The sequence below is a fragment of the Aptenodytes patagonicus genome, chromosome 5, assembly GCF_965638725.1.
Source record: "Aptenodytes patagonicus chromosome 5, bAptPat1.pri.cur, whole genome shotgun sequence".
Taxonomy (NCBI): Eukaryota; Metazoa; Chordata; class Aves; order Sphenisciformes; family Spheniscidae; genus Aptenodytes; species Aptenodytes patagonicus.
The window spans coordinates 69,653,538-69,667,542 of record NC_134953.1 but is presented as its reverse complement, the minus strand read 5'-3'; the positions used below and the strand labels follow the sequence as shown (position 1 = coordinate 69,667,542).

At 55.9% G+C, this 14,005-nt stretch overlaps 1 protein-coding gene across 6 annotated transcripts in view; it reads left to right on the top strand.

The window, feature by feature from the left end:
- The window catches only part of SZT2 (SZT2 subunit of KICSTOR complex), a 66,199-nt gene that overhangs the window by 38,413 nt on the left and 13,781 nt on the right, over positions 1 to 14,005 (top strand). For 4 of the 6 annotated variants that reach the window (XM_076340399.1, XM_076340402.1, XM_076340401.1 and 1 more), the window contains exons 36-58: positions 220 to 405; positions 476 to 814; positions 953 to 1,142; positions 1,546 to 1,620; positions 1,839 to 1,977; positions 2,214 to 2,334; positions 2,580 to 2,709; positions 2,825 to 2,977; positions 3,091 to 3,193; positions 3,570 to 3,687; positions 3,919 to 4,030; positions 4,486 to 4,604; positions 5,013 to 5,177; positions 5,808 to 5,892; positions 9,391 to 9,579; positions 9,701 to 9,898; positions 10,265 to 10,434; positions 10,621 to 10,787; positions 11,233 to 11,330; positions 12,194 to 12,326; positions 12,441 to 12,568; positions 12,860 to 12,990; positions 13,506 to 13,688. In XM_076340399.1, coding sequence (XP_076196514.1) covers positions 220 to 405; positions 476 to 814; positions 953 to 1,142; positions 1,546 to 1,620; positions 1,839 to 1,977; positions 2,214 to 2,334; positions 2,580 to 2,709; positions 2,825 to 2,977; positions 3,091 to 3,193; positions 3,570 to 3,687; positions 3,919 to 4,030; positions 4,486 to 4,604; positions 5,013 to 5,177; positions 5,808 to 5,892; positions 9,391 to 9,579; positions 9,701 to 9,898; positions 10,265 to 10,434; positions 10,621 to 10,787; positions 11,233 to 11,330; positions 12,194 to 12,326; positions 12,441 to 12,568; positions 12,860 to 12,990; positions 13,506 to 13,688 — 3,432 coding nt within the window. The remainder of the gene's footprint in view (positions 1 to 219; positions 406 to 475; positions 815 to 952; positions 1,143 to 1,545; positions 1,621 to 1,838; positions 1,978 to 2,213; positions 2,335 to 2,579; positions 2,710 to 2,824; positions 2,978 to 3,090; positions 3,194 to 3,569; positions 3,688 to 3,918; positions 4,031 to 4,485; positions 4,605 to 5,012; positions 5,178 to 5,807; positions 5,893 to 9,390; positions 9,580 to 9,700; positions 9,899 to 10,264; positions 10,435 to 10,620; positions 10,788 to 11,232; positions 11,331 to 12,193; positions 12,327 to 12,440; positions 12,569 to 12,859; positions 12,991 to 13,505; positions 13,689 to 14,005) is intronic. The other 2 variants (XM_076340404.1, XM_076340400.1) reach the window with 1 other exon arrangement.

The following is a 14,005-nucleotide window of genomic DNA, read 5'->3' as shown; positions in this document are numbered from 1 at the left end:
AAAAGTGTGGGATTACCCTGACAAAATTCTTACTGCAGCTGGGGTGGGACAGACAGACCTCTCTTCCAAAGACCTTTTCTTAGGTACATTCAGAAGGAGATGAGGGGATGTAGGTGATGAGAGGGGCTGCCCTCATCCTGTTGGGACTTGGATCAGAATTGGGGCAGCTGTGCAAATGCTGGTCACCTAGGTCTTGCTCTGTGTCCTTGCTCTGCTCAGATTCGCTGGCTCCTGGATGATGAGATTGTGTCTGCGCTGCGCCACTCGCAGGTCATCAGCACCTCCATCCTGCACCGAGTGGCCACCCACATCTATAACTCCAAGGGGCGGCCCAGCTGCCACAGCGAGGTGGTGCTGCTCCAGTTTGTCTTTGGACCTGAGCACTCTCTGGAGAAGTTCAAGGAGGTAAAGAGAAAACCCTGAGGCAGCACCATACACTTAGCTAGTGGGATGCTTATTCTTCCCTGTGTTGCAGGAGTTCAGAAGAATGGCTCTGCCAGGCTACATGCTCAATGCAGAAGGCAGTGACTACCACTACATCTCCATCAGCCGCCTGCACTCCAGGCGGGCAGCTCCAAACCCTTCGGGGACACCCTGCTTGCAGCAGCCAGCTGGAGGGGGCACCAGGACAGCCCTGGGCCCGGCAGGCCAAGAGGGGAGCAGTGAAACGGAGGCAGAGGGCTCCGAGCTACACCATGCAAGCTGTGTCCTCCCAGAAGAAGCCCAGGGTCTCTGGGGGTGGCCGGAGAGTGAGACACGCATTGTGTCAGACACAGGAAACCCCGTACGTGGAGGCAGCCATGCACAGGATGAGGTGAGAGACACTGAGGTGGTCTGTTGGTGGGAAGGTGTGGGACACTGGTAACAGAAGGTAGAAGGATGCAGGAGTATGATCGGAGTTTTTTCAATGCCCGTTTTTCTGGTCATTTTTGCAACCTTGGCTTGTGTGCAGGTCCCAGGAGAAGCACTGAGCCTTGAGCAGAGCAGAGCACCTGGCCATGACTCCCTGGAGGAGGCAGCTCTAGAGACAACCATACAGTCACTGCCATCCTCATCCTCTGAAAAGGGCAACAGCGAGAAATCACCATTGGTGACACCATCTGCAGCAAGCCTGGCTGACTCCGTAACACAGGGCAGGGAAGGTAGGAGCTTTGAATGTGGGCAGGATTGTACCTCAGCCTCAGGAACTTTTAAGGAAGGGCCCCGTTTTGGCTGTAGCATACGAAACATGACTGCAACTCCTGTTCCAATCCCTAAACACCATAATTGGTGGTGTTGCACTGTTGGTGTCTTCCTTGCCAGGGTGCTGGCAATTTATTGCTTTACAGTACCCAGGGTACTAGGCTGTGCTGCCACACTGATAGCCCTAATGACATGAAGTTCCTGGTGACTCCAGTAATGGCTGTGAGAACCCCGTTCCCCAGCACTGCCTCCCCATGGCCAGTGCTGCCTGGTTGTCCTGTGGTGTAATGTTTCTCCATCAGATGGGTCGTGTGAAGGGGCTTAGCAACTGCTCTCATGACCAAACCCCTCTTCTCTTTGCAGGCTCCAGCAAGCAGCGTCCCAGCCGCGTGCAGAGCCTCGTGTCGAGCCAGGGCAGTATGGACTCCGACCACCTGGGTGAGTCTGCCGGAGCAGGGGTGACTGACAGCATGCAGGCAGATACTGGCAGTGACATGATAGCGTAGGAGCATGGGGGACTGTGTGCCTGGGCTGGGGTGACCCCTGAGCCCTGAGGACAGGGCTTGTGAATGGCTCTGATCTCCTAGAGCCTGCTGTGCCCGGGGAGGAGGCTGGCTTGCCAGGCAGCCTGGAACTGAAGCAAGGATACATTGCAGGTTACGATGGGGGAAGCAGTGACTCAGAGTATGAGGAGGCGCTAATGAGCGACCAGGAACCCAGGTGTCCCCTCATGCCGGATTTCTGGCTCATCATAAAAATCCAGCAGGACCGAGTGGAGGTCTATTACCACACACGGTAAGGAGGGTCCTGCTGTCTGGCCACGGCTTCTCTGTTCCAGGACCGTATTGCTACCCCCTCATCTCTGGACAGGATCTCCTTCCTGCCCCACGTGGGTGGGGAGCTGCAGGACTAGACTGGTGCTCCATAAGGGGAAAGCAGCCACCCTTCCCCACTGGGTTCCTGCTCCCAGCACACAGGGACAGGCACTGTTGAAGTGCTCTGCTGACCCCTCTCTCCCCTTCCCTGTAAAGCAGCCTGAGTGTGGAGAAGGCAGCATCAGCAGAGACAGAAGAGGAGCAGCCAGGGGAGTGCCAGAGTCTCAACCAGGTGGTGGTGAAGAAGATCAGTGAAATCTGCAGGGTTGTCAATCAGGTAACAAATCTGCAGAGGGCAGGGGCAGAGCTGCAAGTCATGAGATGGCTTAGATGAGAAGGGACCTCTGGAGGTTGTCTGGTCTGGGCCCAGCTCAGAGGAGGGCCTGGGGAGCCAGTTCAGTTTGTGGAGTCTCAGCTTGGGGGTCAAAGGAAAACGGACTCAGTCCGGCCCTAAGCCCTTCTCCATGCTGTCTTCTGTGGGCTGTGCAAGCAACAGGACCAATCTTTTCTCATCCTTTGCAGCGCTTGCTGCTGCAGGACCTGCATGACAGCCACATATGCAACTCATTACTGGTGGCAGAAAGTGAGGAGGACATCTGGAAGAGTGAAACACCCTATACTTCGTACAGGCAGCGTGTCATGCCCACAGACGGTATGAATATGCCCTTGGCCATGCCTCAGTAGCAGTGCCACTGCCTGCCCATGGGTGACTAAAAAGATGGTGACTTCCACACTATGGCCCCAGCTATGTCCTATGTTCTTTGTAGATTACTCTGTAGAGGAGAGCTACCAGCCCCGGGACTACCTGGCTGCCACCATGCAGTTCATGCCAGGGCACTTTGCTTGTGATGTTGTGTGGAGCACACTCATCCATGTGCATTCGCGCCTCAAGATGGGCCCCAACATGGGAGTCTCACGAGGTGCGTACAGTCCAGGTTCCCCCTCACTTTGCGTGTCAAGAGTCTGGCTTCTGGCTGGATTGGCACACCAGAGGAGGGTGTGTGGGATAGCTAACATCCCACGTTGCCCACAGCTATCCAGGCACTTCGCTCGGTGCTCAACGCCTTCTCTGTGGTGAACAGGAAGAACATGTTTGTCTACCAGGAACGTGCCACTAAATCTGTTTTCTACCTCCGGTAAGAAGCCAGCGTGACTTGTTGGCCTGACCCTGCCCTGCTACATCCATTACACCAGACTGAGAGCTCCTTGGGGCAGAAAGTGTCTGCCCAGCCTCAGAGACCCTGCTGTGACCCAAGCAGCATCTGATTTCTGATGAGTCAGTCACATCAAGCCAGGCCCCTCCTGCTCTCCTTGTGCTAAGCCTTTACATGGGAGGGAAAAGGAGGATTTTTTTGAGGGAGCCAGAGAGCAGTTTTTCCACAAGCTCCATATCGTAAGGACTAATCCCCAGAAAGTGCACAGGGGAGAGCAAGGAAGACATGGATCTTCTGTGGAGGTATGATGCTGTCGTCCTTGGGAATGGAGGCTGACATGTCTTTCTCCTGTATTCAGACTGACTGAAACGACCTACAGTGGGAAGGTGTGGGAAGCAGAGAGTGTCCTTAGTCCAGCATCTCGCTCGCTGGCACTGACACGCAGCCAGGAGCCCATTTACACTGAGGATCTAATGGTGAGTCTGCTGCTCTCAGGGAGTGGATGTTGGTGCTCTTGGTCACAGGAGTGGAGGGAACTCAGTAGTTCCAGCAACCTCAATTTTATGTAGGATAAAACTTATGTTGTAGATGTATGGAGTAAGGCAGCAGTGGGTGGGTTCTGCCTGACCTTGCTGACAGCCCAAAACAATGACAGATCTAGAATTCACATGGAAACTGTTTCTGTGTGGCTGTTTTTGCTTCTCCAGGGTTCTCGTTCCTCTCTGGACACAGCCTCGTGCCGTAGTGTGGACTCTACCCGCCCTGTGGGACAGGTAGACAGGCACATCCAGCTGATGGTCCATGGTGTTGCCCCAGCAGGTAAGTGTTACAGCACCTGGCAGCAGATGGACTGTGCTGATGCAAAGCAGAGGAATAGAACTCCAGTCCCTGTCCTCTTTGCTTGAAGAGCAGAGAAAGTATCTCCCTCCTAAGCAAGCTGCTTTTCCTTAGCCCAGAGCTGCTCTCCATTCTGTCTGGATGGGAATGTGAGGAAAGGATCCATGGCCCACAATCAAACCTCCTGCAGACCAGGTGGCTTATGCCAACTTTCCCTATGCAGGAGTGCATTTGTCTTTGCCTGCTGTACCAGCAGTCTTTTGTGATCATGAACGGGTAGAAAAAGATGCCTGAAGAAATTGATGGTGGGGAAAGACATGTTCCCTGTGGGAAGTGACTGTGAGGGTGGTAGATCCTGACCAGGCAGGGAGGGGCGGCTGTGGTCATTCTTACTGGATGGGGTGAAAAAGCTGCTTGTACCTCTGCTTACTTGTCAGGGCCTGAGATCACAGATGAGCTGGTGAAAGTGTTACGCAGACGCCTGGATGAGGCCACCCTGGATATCATCACTGTGATGCTGGTGCGGAACTGCAAGCTGACCCCAGCAGATGTGGAGGTACCTCACCAGATATCTGCTCTGCTAGTCCCAGAGCCCATAACACTTTCCTACTTTTTGACCTGTCTCAGCCTCTCCTGCCCCAGGGCAGGGAAGGCCACGGCAGTTTGCTGCATCCCATTCCCTGCTCCAGTGCTTGCTCAGGCTAGCGTTCACCGAGTTATATACTGTATGGGTGCCAGGGTAGGTGGGAGATCACCTTTGCTGGGGTTTGCAGCATGGCAGGGCCTCCCTGTGAATACCCCCGGAACATCTGCCCACATCTGTCTCAGGGTGCTGTCTATGGACAGTGTGGTTCTGCCCACCACACTCTCCCTTCACATAGCCAGCTGGCATAATTTGGACCAGTATCAGAGCCCCAGGGCATCCTGCTAGTCTCAGCTGAGTTTTAAAGCCTTCTCTCTGCAGTTTATCCAGCCCCCTGGGACGCCACCCACAGAGGTCCTGCAGTTTGCACTGCCACCCTCCGCCCTGCCTTGGCTGCATGCGGTGGCCTATTATCTGCGCCAGAACCTGCTTATCTTCCTGCACACCCCAAAGTACACGGACAGCAACGTGGAGCACCACTTCAAGGTGAGGAGGGCTGTGAGTTGGGACAGCAGTCTGCCCAGCTTCTGCCTGCTGCTGGGGGCATTTGTTGGGGCAGCTCATTCATTATGTTCCCAGCTCTGCCATGTAGCGTCAGAGAGGAACTGACACTGAATACTGAAGCCTGGAGGAGTTTCACAGGACTATGAGCAGTTCCTGTTTGGCCTGTTATAAACTTGGACAGGCCTTGCTTTGATACAAGTGGTCACTTGCTGTGCAAAAAGCAGCAGCCACAAAGCTCATGCCCACAGTCGTCTCCCAGGAGCATGGGAGAAGACCCCCTTGCAAAGCTGAGCTTGGCTCCTTGCATGGCTCCCTCAGATGTAAAGACTGAAACATCAGGGTTAATAAAAGTTTGGAAGCAGCTACCCACCCCCTCAGCATGGCTGTAGCAAGGATAGAAGGTGAGGCCAGATGTGTAGTGCCATGTAACCCTGCACAGAGCTATAGGAGGGTCCTGCCCAACAGTGGCCAAGGCTGTGCTGGCAAGTATTTTAAGTAGGTCTGGATTGCTTGCTACAGGTCTGGGGATGAGCTCTGCACGCACATGGGTCTCTGCTTCCCGTTAAGGCAAGTTCTCTAGTCTCTGTCACTGTTCTTCCTTGCTCTCCTTAGCACTATTTCAACCACAGCGGGAGCATCCCTGACCAGGATCTCTATCTGTACAACAAGCCAGGCGGCCAAGGCACTGGTGGCAAAGGTACCGTGCTCAACTCATTTCTGAAACAGGGTATGGGGCTGCGTGTTGGAGAGCCATTTCCCATGTTGGAGAGCTCTGAGTGACTGAGGAGGGCCAGTGTTGGGGCAGCGTGTTCCTCCGATGGCTGGGAGGTGGGCAGGGTGTGTGCTTGGGGGTCTGCATGCCCTTGCATGTGTGGTGGAGCGAGCCAAGGCCTTCCACAGAGCAACTTGCTAAGCTTGGCCTGTTGCTGTAGGAAGCAGCTCTAGGTTGCAGTAGTTGTGGGGGCAAGACACAGCAAGATCTCAGTAAGTGTGGGGCACAGAGGCTCAGTGGGGCTGGAGCAGGGACAATTGTTGCTGGAGCCTTGCCATGAAGCGGTAGCTGAATGCTGCGTGTAACAGAGCACAGGCTGTGGGGGCAATATCCTTGCTCTTTTCTCTGGACTGCTGGAGGAGGGATTGGATAGGGCCCATCCTGCAGCAGGCTGTCATGTCATGTTTTGTCCAGGCCATGTGGTCTGTCACCTGGCCATTGTGTGTCTCGTGCCCCTCGTGCACTGTCTGAATGTTCTTCTGTTATGTAGGTACCATGTCGGACCTTGTGCAGCACCTCTTTCCACTCTCCCACTTCCAAGGTAGCACCTGTGGCTCCAAGTGTTACTCCAGTTCCCTTTCCCGTGCAGCTCCCTGGCCCCTCTGGTCCCTGCTGTTCTTGTTTTCCTCGTGTTGTGGCTTCAGCTCTGACTCCTCTGTGTGTTTGTGTATGTGCGTCCATTTAGCTGAGCCTCCTCTTTCTTGCTGGCTGGATAAATGAGCAAACAGAACCTGCTGCCCTGAGATGGCAGCTCTGCAGTCCCTGGCTGCTGCGGGTCCGTGTGCTGCCCTGTCAGCTTGCAAGCAGTGAACTCCAAAAATCCTTCACCCTTTTTTCCCCACAGGTCCAAACAGGCATCTCCTCCCTGAGGAAGATGGGTCATGATGTTTCAGCCCTGGTTTCATGCTCCAGGGTGTAGCATCATCACTCTCCCAGTGGCTGTGTCCTGGGGTGGGGGGTCCCCTTGCATACCAAGGGGCTAGAGTGGCCGGGCACCACTAGACTTGTACTTTGTATTTCAGTGAGCCTGAGTCAGAGGGGGCTCAGAGTCCCTCACAGATGGGAGGTAACAGCTCCCTAGCACCCCACCTCTCCGCGGGATGTGATGGATGAGTATATAGCCAAACTCCAGTGCACCGGGCAGTAAGGTCCTTGGCAGCTCTTACTAACTTACCTCTTTCCATAGCCCCAGCGCTCAGGTCTTGAATTTTTTACCTGTTTTTTACCTGTGACTTAGTGGTTGCATTCCAGCTTCTCTGTGCTACTGTAGCAAGATTGGAAGCCCTGTTCCCTGTGGCGGGGAGGCTAGCCTTTCGGCTGGTGGGGCAGGGGCAGCCATCATCTCTGCCCTGAGGGACTGAGCCAGCTGCCTGGTGTTGAGTGCTTGACACTTGCTTAGCAAACCAGCTCTGTCTTGGGGAGCACATGTAAACGAGGAGTCTGCTCCTGCGGCTGCTGACCTGACCTGCTTGAAAGCACTGCCATGGGTGCTCCCTCTCTAGAGCATGTGTCCCAGCACAAAGAGGACGTGGGACATTGTGCTTGGCTGTTCTCATGTCCTCACCTGAGACGGACTGAAGCAGAGCAGAGCTACAGGAATGGATATGATGGGGAAACCTGCCAGAGAGGGGGAGGCTGAAGGGGCTCGGTGTGGGAGTTTATCCAGGAGAGGAAAAGGGGAATAACTACATCTTAATCTGCAATTACCCACATGAACATCCACTGTCATTCTGGTGGGCCCAGGGCCGACTGTCAAGCCAGGCAGATAAGGAGCTTGTGCCCTTTACTGTTTAAAGAGAGAAAGTCTGCTTGGGAGAGCTTATACTCACTGTCATGTGGGGCAGATTTGCTGTTCTGGGTGAATTCTTGATCCCCTCTACCTTTGATATTTAGGAAATTATGAACTTCTCCATTGTTTGCTGGATAAAGGGTTGTTCCTGTGCCTGTCTGGGGAAGAGACATGTCAGAGCCTGCTGCAGAGCACCTCTGAGATAAGGCAGCTCCTGTACTTCAAGTGGAGGGGTGCTCATAGGTGTAGATTTTCCTTTCCTCAGTGTGAGTGCAGGTGAGCTGCCCTCTGACTTGAATGCCCACCTCTGTCCTTTGGGAGCAGCTGTCTCCATCCCAGTGCCCTCTCCCTTGCATCTGGCATGTCTTGGAGGAAAGAGTGCTGCAGAGCTTATGCCTCATTAGGAATGATGGAGACCAGGTGGTTGTGCTGATGATTAGACCTGGGCACAGTCTGCTAGGTCTGGATTTGTCTCAGCACAGGGAGGGCACCCATCCTCCATGCGGACTGTGGATCTAGTTGGGTGCAGTTTGGTTGCTCTGTGGCAGTGGAGTCTGGTGTCACTCCCATCCTTGCTGGGATGGAAAAGGACAGAGTATGGGCTCAGCAATGCTGTGGGGCTGAGGTGGTTTGCATCTGGACACATCACCTGTTGGCAGTGTTGGAGCAGCTTTGCCATCCAGTCACCTGAGTGCTGGCTTAGTTGGTCAAGGAACTTTGAAAGGGGGTGGGAGCATCTAGGGTTACAGCATGGGATTTGGACCTCACAACTGCATCCCTGCTGCTGCTTCCCTGGTGCCCTGGCCAGTGAGCTGGGCCATGGGGTGTGAGCTCCTGTTTCCACTCTGGTCTGTAGCAGGGCTTCTCCTTCTGCATGGCCTAGGGCGTGCAGCACATGGGCTGCGGAGCAAGCACCACGCTGCTGCTCTGTGTGTCTGAACTGTCCTGTTGTGCGTGCATAGGGCTCAGCGTAGGGAGGCTACAGGCAGGGCCTGAATTTTACTCTGCAGCAACTTCAGGCTAATACTACATGTCAGCCTGCTTTGTCCCCAGCCTTGCTGGTAGGAGTGTGTGCAGAAGGCCTCAAGATCAGATCTTGTACAGTGGGGAGGGGGCCATGAGTGTAATCTGCAACAAGTTGTCATGTATACAGCCTTCCTCTGCAGGGACTCGAGGTCCTTCATAGCCTGGAGAGGGCTGCTGGACAGTATCTGGGCTCTGTACTCTGTCCCTTAAGAGGATAGGGATGGTGAGCCCCATCCTGGATCTCTCTGCGTAAAGGCCCTCCTGGGGCAAATGGAGATACTTTCCCCTTGCATATGGGGCTGGACAACCCAGCAAGCTCCTGCAGGACAAGGTGAAAGCTGCTGTGACGCTGCAGGAGAGAGATTCTTGGGGTGATGGGGACACCTGGTGCCAAACACCATGCTTCTTACCCTGGCTCCCCACGGGCACAGCTAGCCTATGCTCCCCTGGCTGCATCCCCTCCTGTGGACCCTGCCTGCCATGTGGCACTGCGCAACCCAAGTGGTGACACGACAGTCCCAGGTGCGGGGTGGCAGGCTGTAGGCAGGGCTTGTAGGGGTGCACCCAGTGCTGGGCTGACAGAGGCTGTCTCGGCTTCTCCCCTGCAGGAATCGCATGCATTGCACTGACGTTTGTGGATGAGCACAGCAGCCCCACCTCGCTGCCCCACGGGGAGAGACCTGACCCTCTGAAGCTGCCTTCCTCCTCGCCCATCATGGGCCTGCTGCAGGACGCTGACTTCGAAAGCCTCACTGCGGTCAGCAGGCACCAGCCAGAGGCCGGCACCCTGCATTCAGGTAGGGAGTGAAACAGGCCACAAGCTGCCAATTCCTTGCTGCCCCTGTATCCCCTGGGTCACCTAGGAGAGCTGGCGAATGTGGGAGTGCAGAGCCATGCAGGACTGCCCTTTCCCCGTAGAGCCCCGTGTGCTGGTGCGCCTGGATATCTGGGAGAAAGGCAACATCAGCCTGCTACAGCTGTCAGAGAAGCTGCGTGGGGCCCTGCGCCATGCTCTCTGCGATGCTGTCATGGAGTTCCTCGTGCTGCCGGCCCCACTCTGCATGGAAGCTGCCTGCCCCCTGGGTGCCACGGACCTGGAGGAGCTGAGCTCTGCAGGTGAGAGCCCAGCTGGGACAGCCACCCCGAGCCCCCAGCCAGCCTCGCTCCTCCTGCCTGGCCTGCGGGAGCTTGACTGTGCTGTGGGACCTGGGACTGAGGCAGCTGGGAGGGAGGAAGCTGCTCTCCCCTCTGCAAGCTGCACTGTGTGATGTCTCAAGGAAGAAGCATTATAGAAATTAGGGTTGGAAGAGATATTTAAAGGTCTGTCTGCTCCCCAAGACTGAATCTACTTTGCTGGGTGTTGCTGAGGGCTCTCTCCCTTCTCTCCAGCCAGGCTCTGGCCAGCCACAGTGGGGTGCATGGGGACACCAGCAGTGTCGCAGCGGGAGGCTCTGGAGAGTCTGATTTCCTTTGTCTCCACAGGAGGCCTAAGGAGGACCATGTCAGAGACCAAGGGCTTGGCCCTGGCCACTGGTGGGGCTGGCAGGAGCTGTCCTCCACCCTTGCACTTCACCTCTGCCCCTTCGTCCAGCTCCGGGGAGCCAGTGACACCCACGAGCAAGCTGGGACGCCGCAGCTTCTGGGACATGCTGGTAATGTTATTAAGGGACCAGTGAGGAGCAGGGCCTGTAAGTCCTCATGGTGTGTCAGGCCAGGAGAAATGGAGAGGAGGGATCTGGCTGGGGTTGGGAGGCCGGGCTGGTAGCAAGGACTTTGAGATCAGGGCGCTAGCTGGGCTGTGCATGTGCACAAGCCTTAACTCACCCCCTTGTCCCTAGAGCAAGGCAGAGTCCTCGGAGCTGGGCAGCCCCAAGACTACTGATGACATTGTGCTGGAGAGACCAGAAGAGGCTCGCACAAGGCGGCGGCACAAGACAGAGAACGTCAAGCAGCATCTGAGCCAGGATCGGGCCACAGCCACAGCTGAACTGGAACAGGCACAGAGGCAAGCACAGCCTGCAGCCTGGGCAGCCAGGGTGTTGTTCCCCTCCGTCTGCTGTACAGCACTCCACAGCCTGACATCCTGCTGGCTCTTTCTGCATCTTAACCCTCCGGACCACATGCCCCTTCCTTGCAGTTTCTCCCTTACACAGCCAGTTAGGGGAGCTGCCTTCCACACACAAAGCCTCGATCCTTATTGCTGGAGTGCTGCTGGGAGCACTGCTGGTTCTCCCTGCCAGAGGTCTCTTCCCTGTACTGTGGGGCCCTGCGCAACACCTGACACCCCTGTGGCTACTGACCCAGAGGGACCAAGCTCAAGGGAGCCCCCCAAAAAGGAGGGTCTCCAGGCTCTGCTCTGAAGCTGGACGGGGAGAGACTATTGCACCTTTGTGCCTTCATTGCTGTTGACTTTGATCTGGTATAACTGTGCTTCCCTTTCCTCTTCCCAGGCGCCGAGCCTGCCAGTTGGAAGAAGGGGATGTGGGTACCATGCATCCACTCTTCAATCAAACCTGCCAGCAGTGGATGGCATTCATGAACCACCTGGGTATGTATCTCAGGTCCTAGCTCCTCCAGATGGGCTGGGAATGGGCCTTTCTTCCCGGAGCTCCAAGGACAAGTCCTTATACGGCACCAAGCCATCCGCCTTCATCCCTTGCTGATCTCTACCTAGTTACGCACCCTGTCTCTCCCCAGACCTCACCAGAGTCCCATTGGTCTCAGGGCCAGCAACAGCATTACAAAGCTGTGACAGGAGTCTGGGCATGTATCTCTGTGCACCTGAAGAAACCTGCTAAGGCCTGTGGTTGCATCTGCCATGCTCCAAGCCTAGGGCTTGCGGTAGTGAAGGAGCTCCCAGATGTAGCAGGGAGGGAGGATCTGAGCCTCTGCAACATGCTCTGGGGCTGTGAAGCTGCATGGGAGACCCCCACTCTTGCAGGGAGGGAGAGGAGGGGGGATGCCCTTTATATGGTGGGATTTGGGTCTGTGTGGCTGCCCTGTTGCTACTTTCTGGATACTTCTCACTTCAATGTTTGTACATCCTCTCACACCTCCTGCTGGCAAGGTGAAGCTGTCCTCCTCCTCCTCTGATGAGGAGTAAGTCAGGGAACAAGGAATAAGTAGGGGAATAAAGTGCCACGCTCAGGGCATGCAGGGAGTTTGGTCCAGGTCCCACTTCAGGCCAAAGCCTGAAACCAGGGGTTATTTCAGTCTTCGTCTTCTCCTCCTCCACATAAGGTCCTTGTTCTCCAGCTCTGCCTGCCTCAATCCCTGGCAAGGCAGGAACTTGGCCTGCTCTGGGCAGCAGGCCTGCAACGAGGCTCCCTTAGCCCACTCCCCTGCCCAGGCGGGCAGGGCTTGGCTCTGAGGCAGCTTGGCGCCTTGTCCTACAGTACTTCTTCCATGCAGGGTGCCCATCAGTGCAGCAGTGCTCATTGGAGATTGTGTCCCGTTTCCTCCTGTCCTCCATCCTGGTGGAAGTGGTGAGCCTGGTCACTGCCCTGGCGAGTGACACCACTGTCAAGGTGTTTGAGCGGATCTGGTGAGTTACGCAGTTCATAGGGAGCTGTTTGGCACCAGCAAATGCCGATAAGCTGTGCCAGCCTCTACTCCCATGGCTCTAGTTGTCAGCCACCTCTGGTGCTCTTCTTTGCAGCTACCATCGGGGCACCGCCTTCCTGCCCTATAAGCCTGGCCAGAGCGCCAGCCCTCGCCCTGCAGCCGTCAGACACTTCATCCTGCTGGGACGCAACTTCCAGCAGTGGCGTTGCAGCACGGAACAGGGTGAGTGCCCGGCCAGGGTCCACAGGACTGTGTGCTGGGGGCTCTTGGGATGGGAGATGTATGAGCAGGGTTCCTCTCCTTGCTGGGACAGACTGCTTGTTCCCAGAGGTGGGCAGTGGGTTGTCTGTTTTCAGCTCCTGAGACCTTATTCTCAAATTTGCTTATGACTGCTTATTTCAAGACGAGCTGAGCAGTACCGTGGCACAACATCCTGTTGTGCCACCTTAATGGCATGTGGGATGTAAGAGTGGGATGAACTGGTTTGAGGGTCCTAACTCTGGCTTCTTCCAGCTCACAAAGGGCTCCAGCGCTTCGAGGCTATGGAATTCAGCTCGGCAGAGAGAGGCTCTGACCCAAGCCTTGTCAGACGAGACCTGGCACCTCGGCAAAGGTTCCTCTTCATGGAGATCATTGACAAAAAGGTAGCAGTGAAGCCTGTGTGATGTTGTCTCCTGAAAGCCAAGCTGTTCCCAACTGGCCCAGGGCTAGAAAGAGGAGAGGAAGAGTGCCTTTGCAGGTCACCAACCTTCCCTAGGCGGGAGCCCTCCAAAGCAGCTGTGCAGGATGTCTCTGCTTGTGCTGCAAGCAGAGCTGGGGATTCCCTGCAGCACTGTGGGGAGCGTCAAAGGGGCAGCAGCCCTCGCTGTCTCTGACTTCAGCTGCCCCACTGTGGACTATAATTGCCCTTTCCCTCCCCACAACAAGGTCCACATCAGGCTGGGCGCTTGTGCTGCCGGTGCAAGTACCACCACCACTGCTGTGGCTGTTAACAGGGGGGCTGTGAATGAGCTGTTGCCACTCCCTGTCCCAGCCTTGCCATTTGAAACTGGCTGGAGCTGCAGCAAGTACCAACCAGAGCACCTGGGGCAGCCTGTGTCACCATGCAGGCCCTCTCTGAGCAGGTCCCTCAGCCTTCCTCCCCCTCGTCTCTCTCCAGCTGACGCTCTACACCTACAACTGGTCCCCAGACCTGGGGGCCAACCTGAACTGCTCGCTTACTCGCCTGCTGCAGTGGCAGAATGCCCGGTCCCACATCGTGCACTGCCTGCTCAGCCAGAAGCTGGGACTCTTCCACCACCACTGCTTCATGGACACACCATGGCATGAGGACAGCAAGCAGGTAGGGCACCCTGCCGGGCAGGGCAGTCCTTTTCCCTTCAGGAGGGGCCTTGGCAGCTTGAGGGTCTGATGAAGGTTGGAGACACTTCTGTGCTTTTGTGTGCCGGTTGGCAAGTCATCCCCAGGTGCTCACGTGTCCGACTGTGGCCGTGTCCAGCCAGGCTGTTGCTGTCTGCTCTTGGAGACAGCCAGAGGTGGGAAGGGAAGCAGGTTCTGCTGTTGGCAGCACTTATCTGTGACTAGATTATTTAGGGTGGAGGAGGCTAGGGAATGGGCTTCCCACTGCACATTAGGGCCATGCTGGGCCAACGCCTGCTC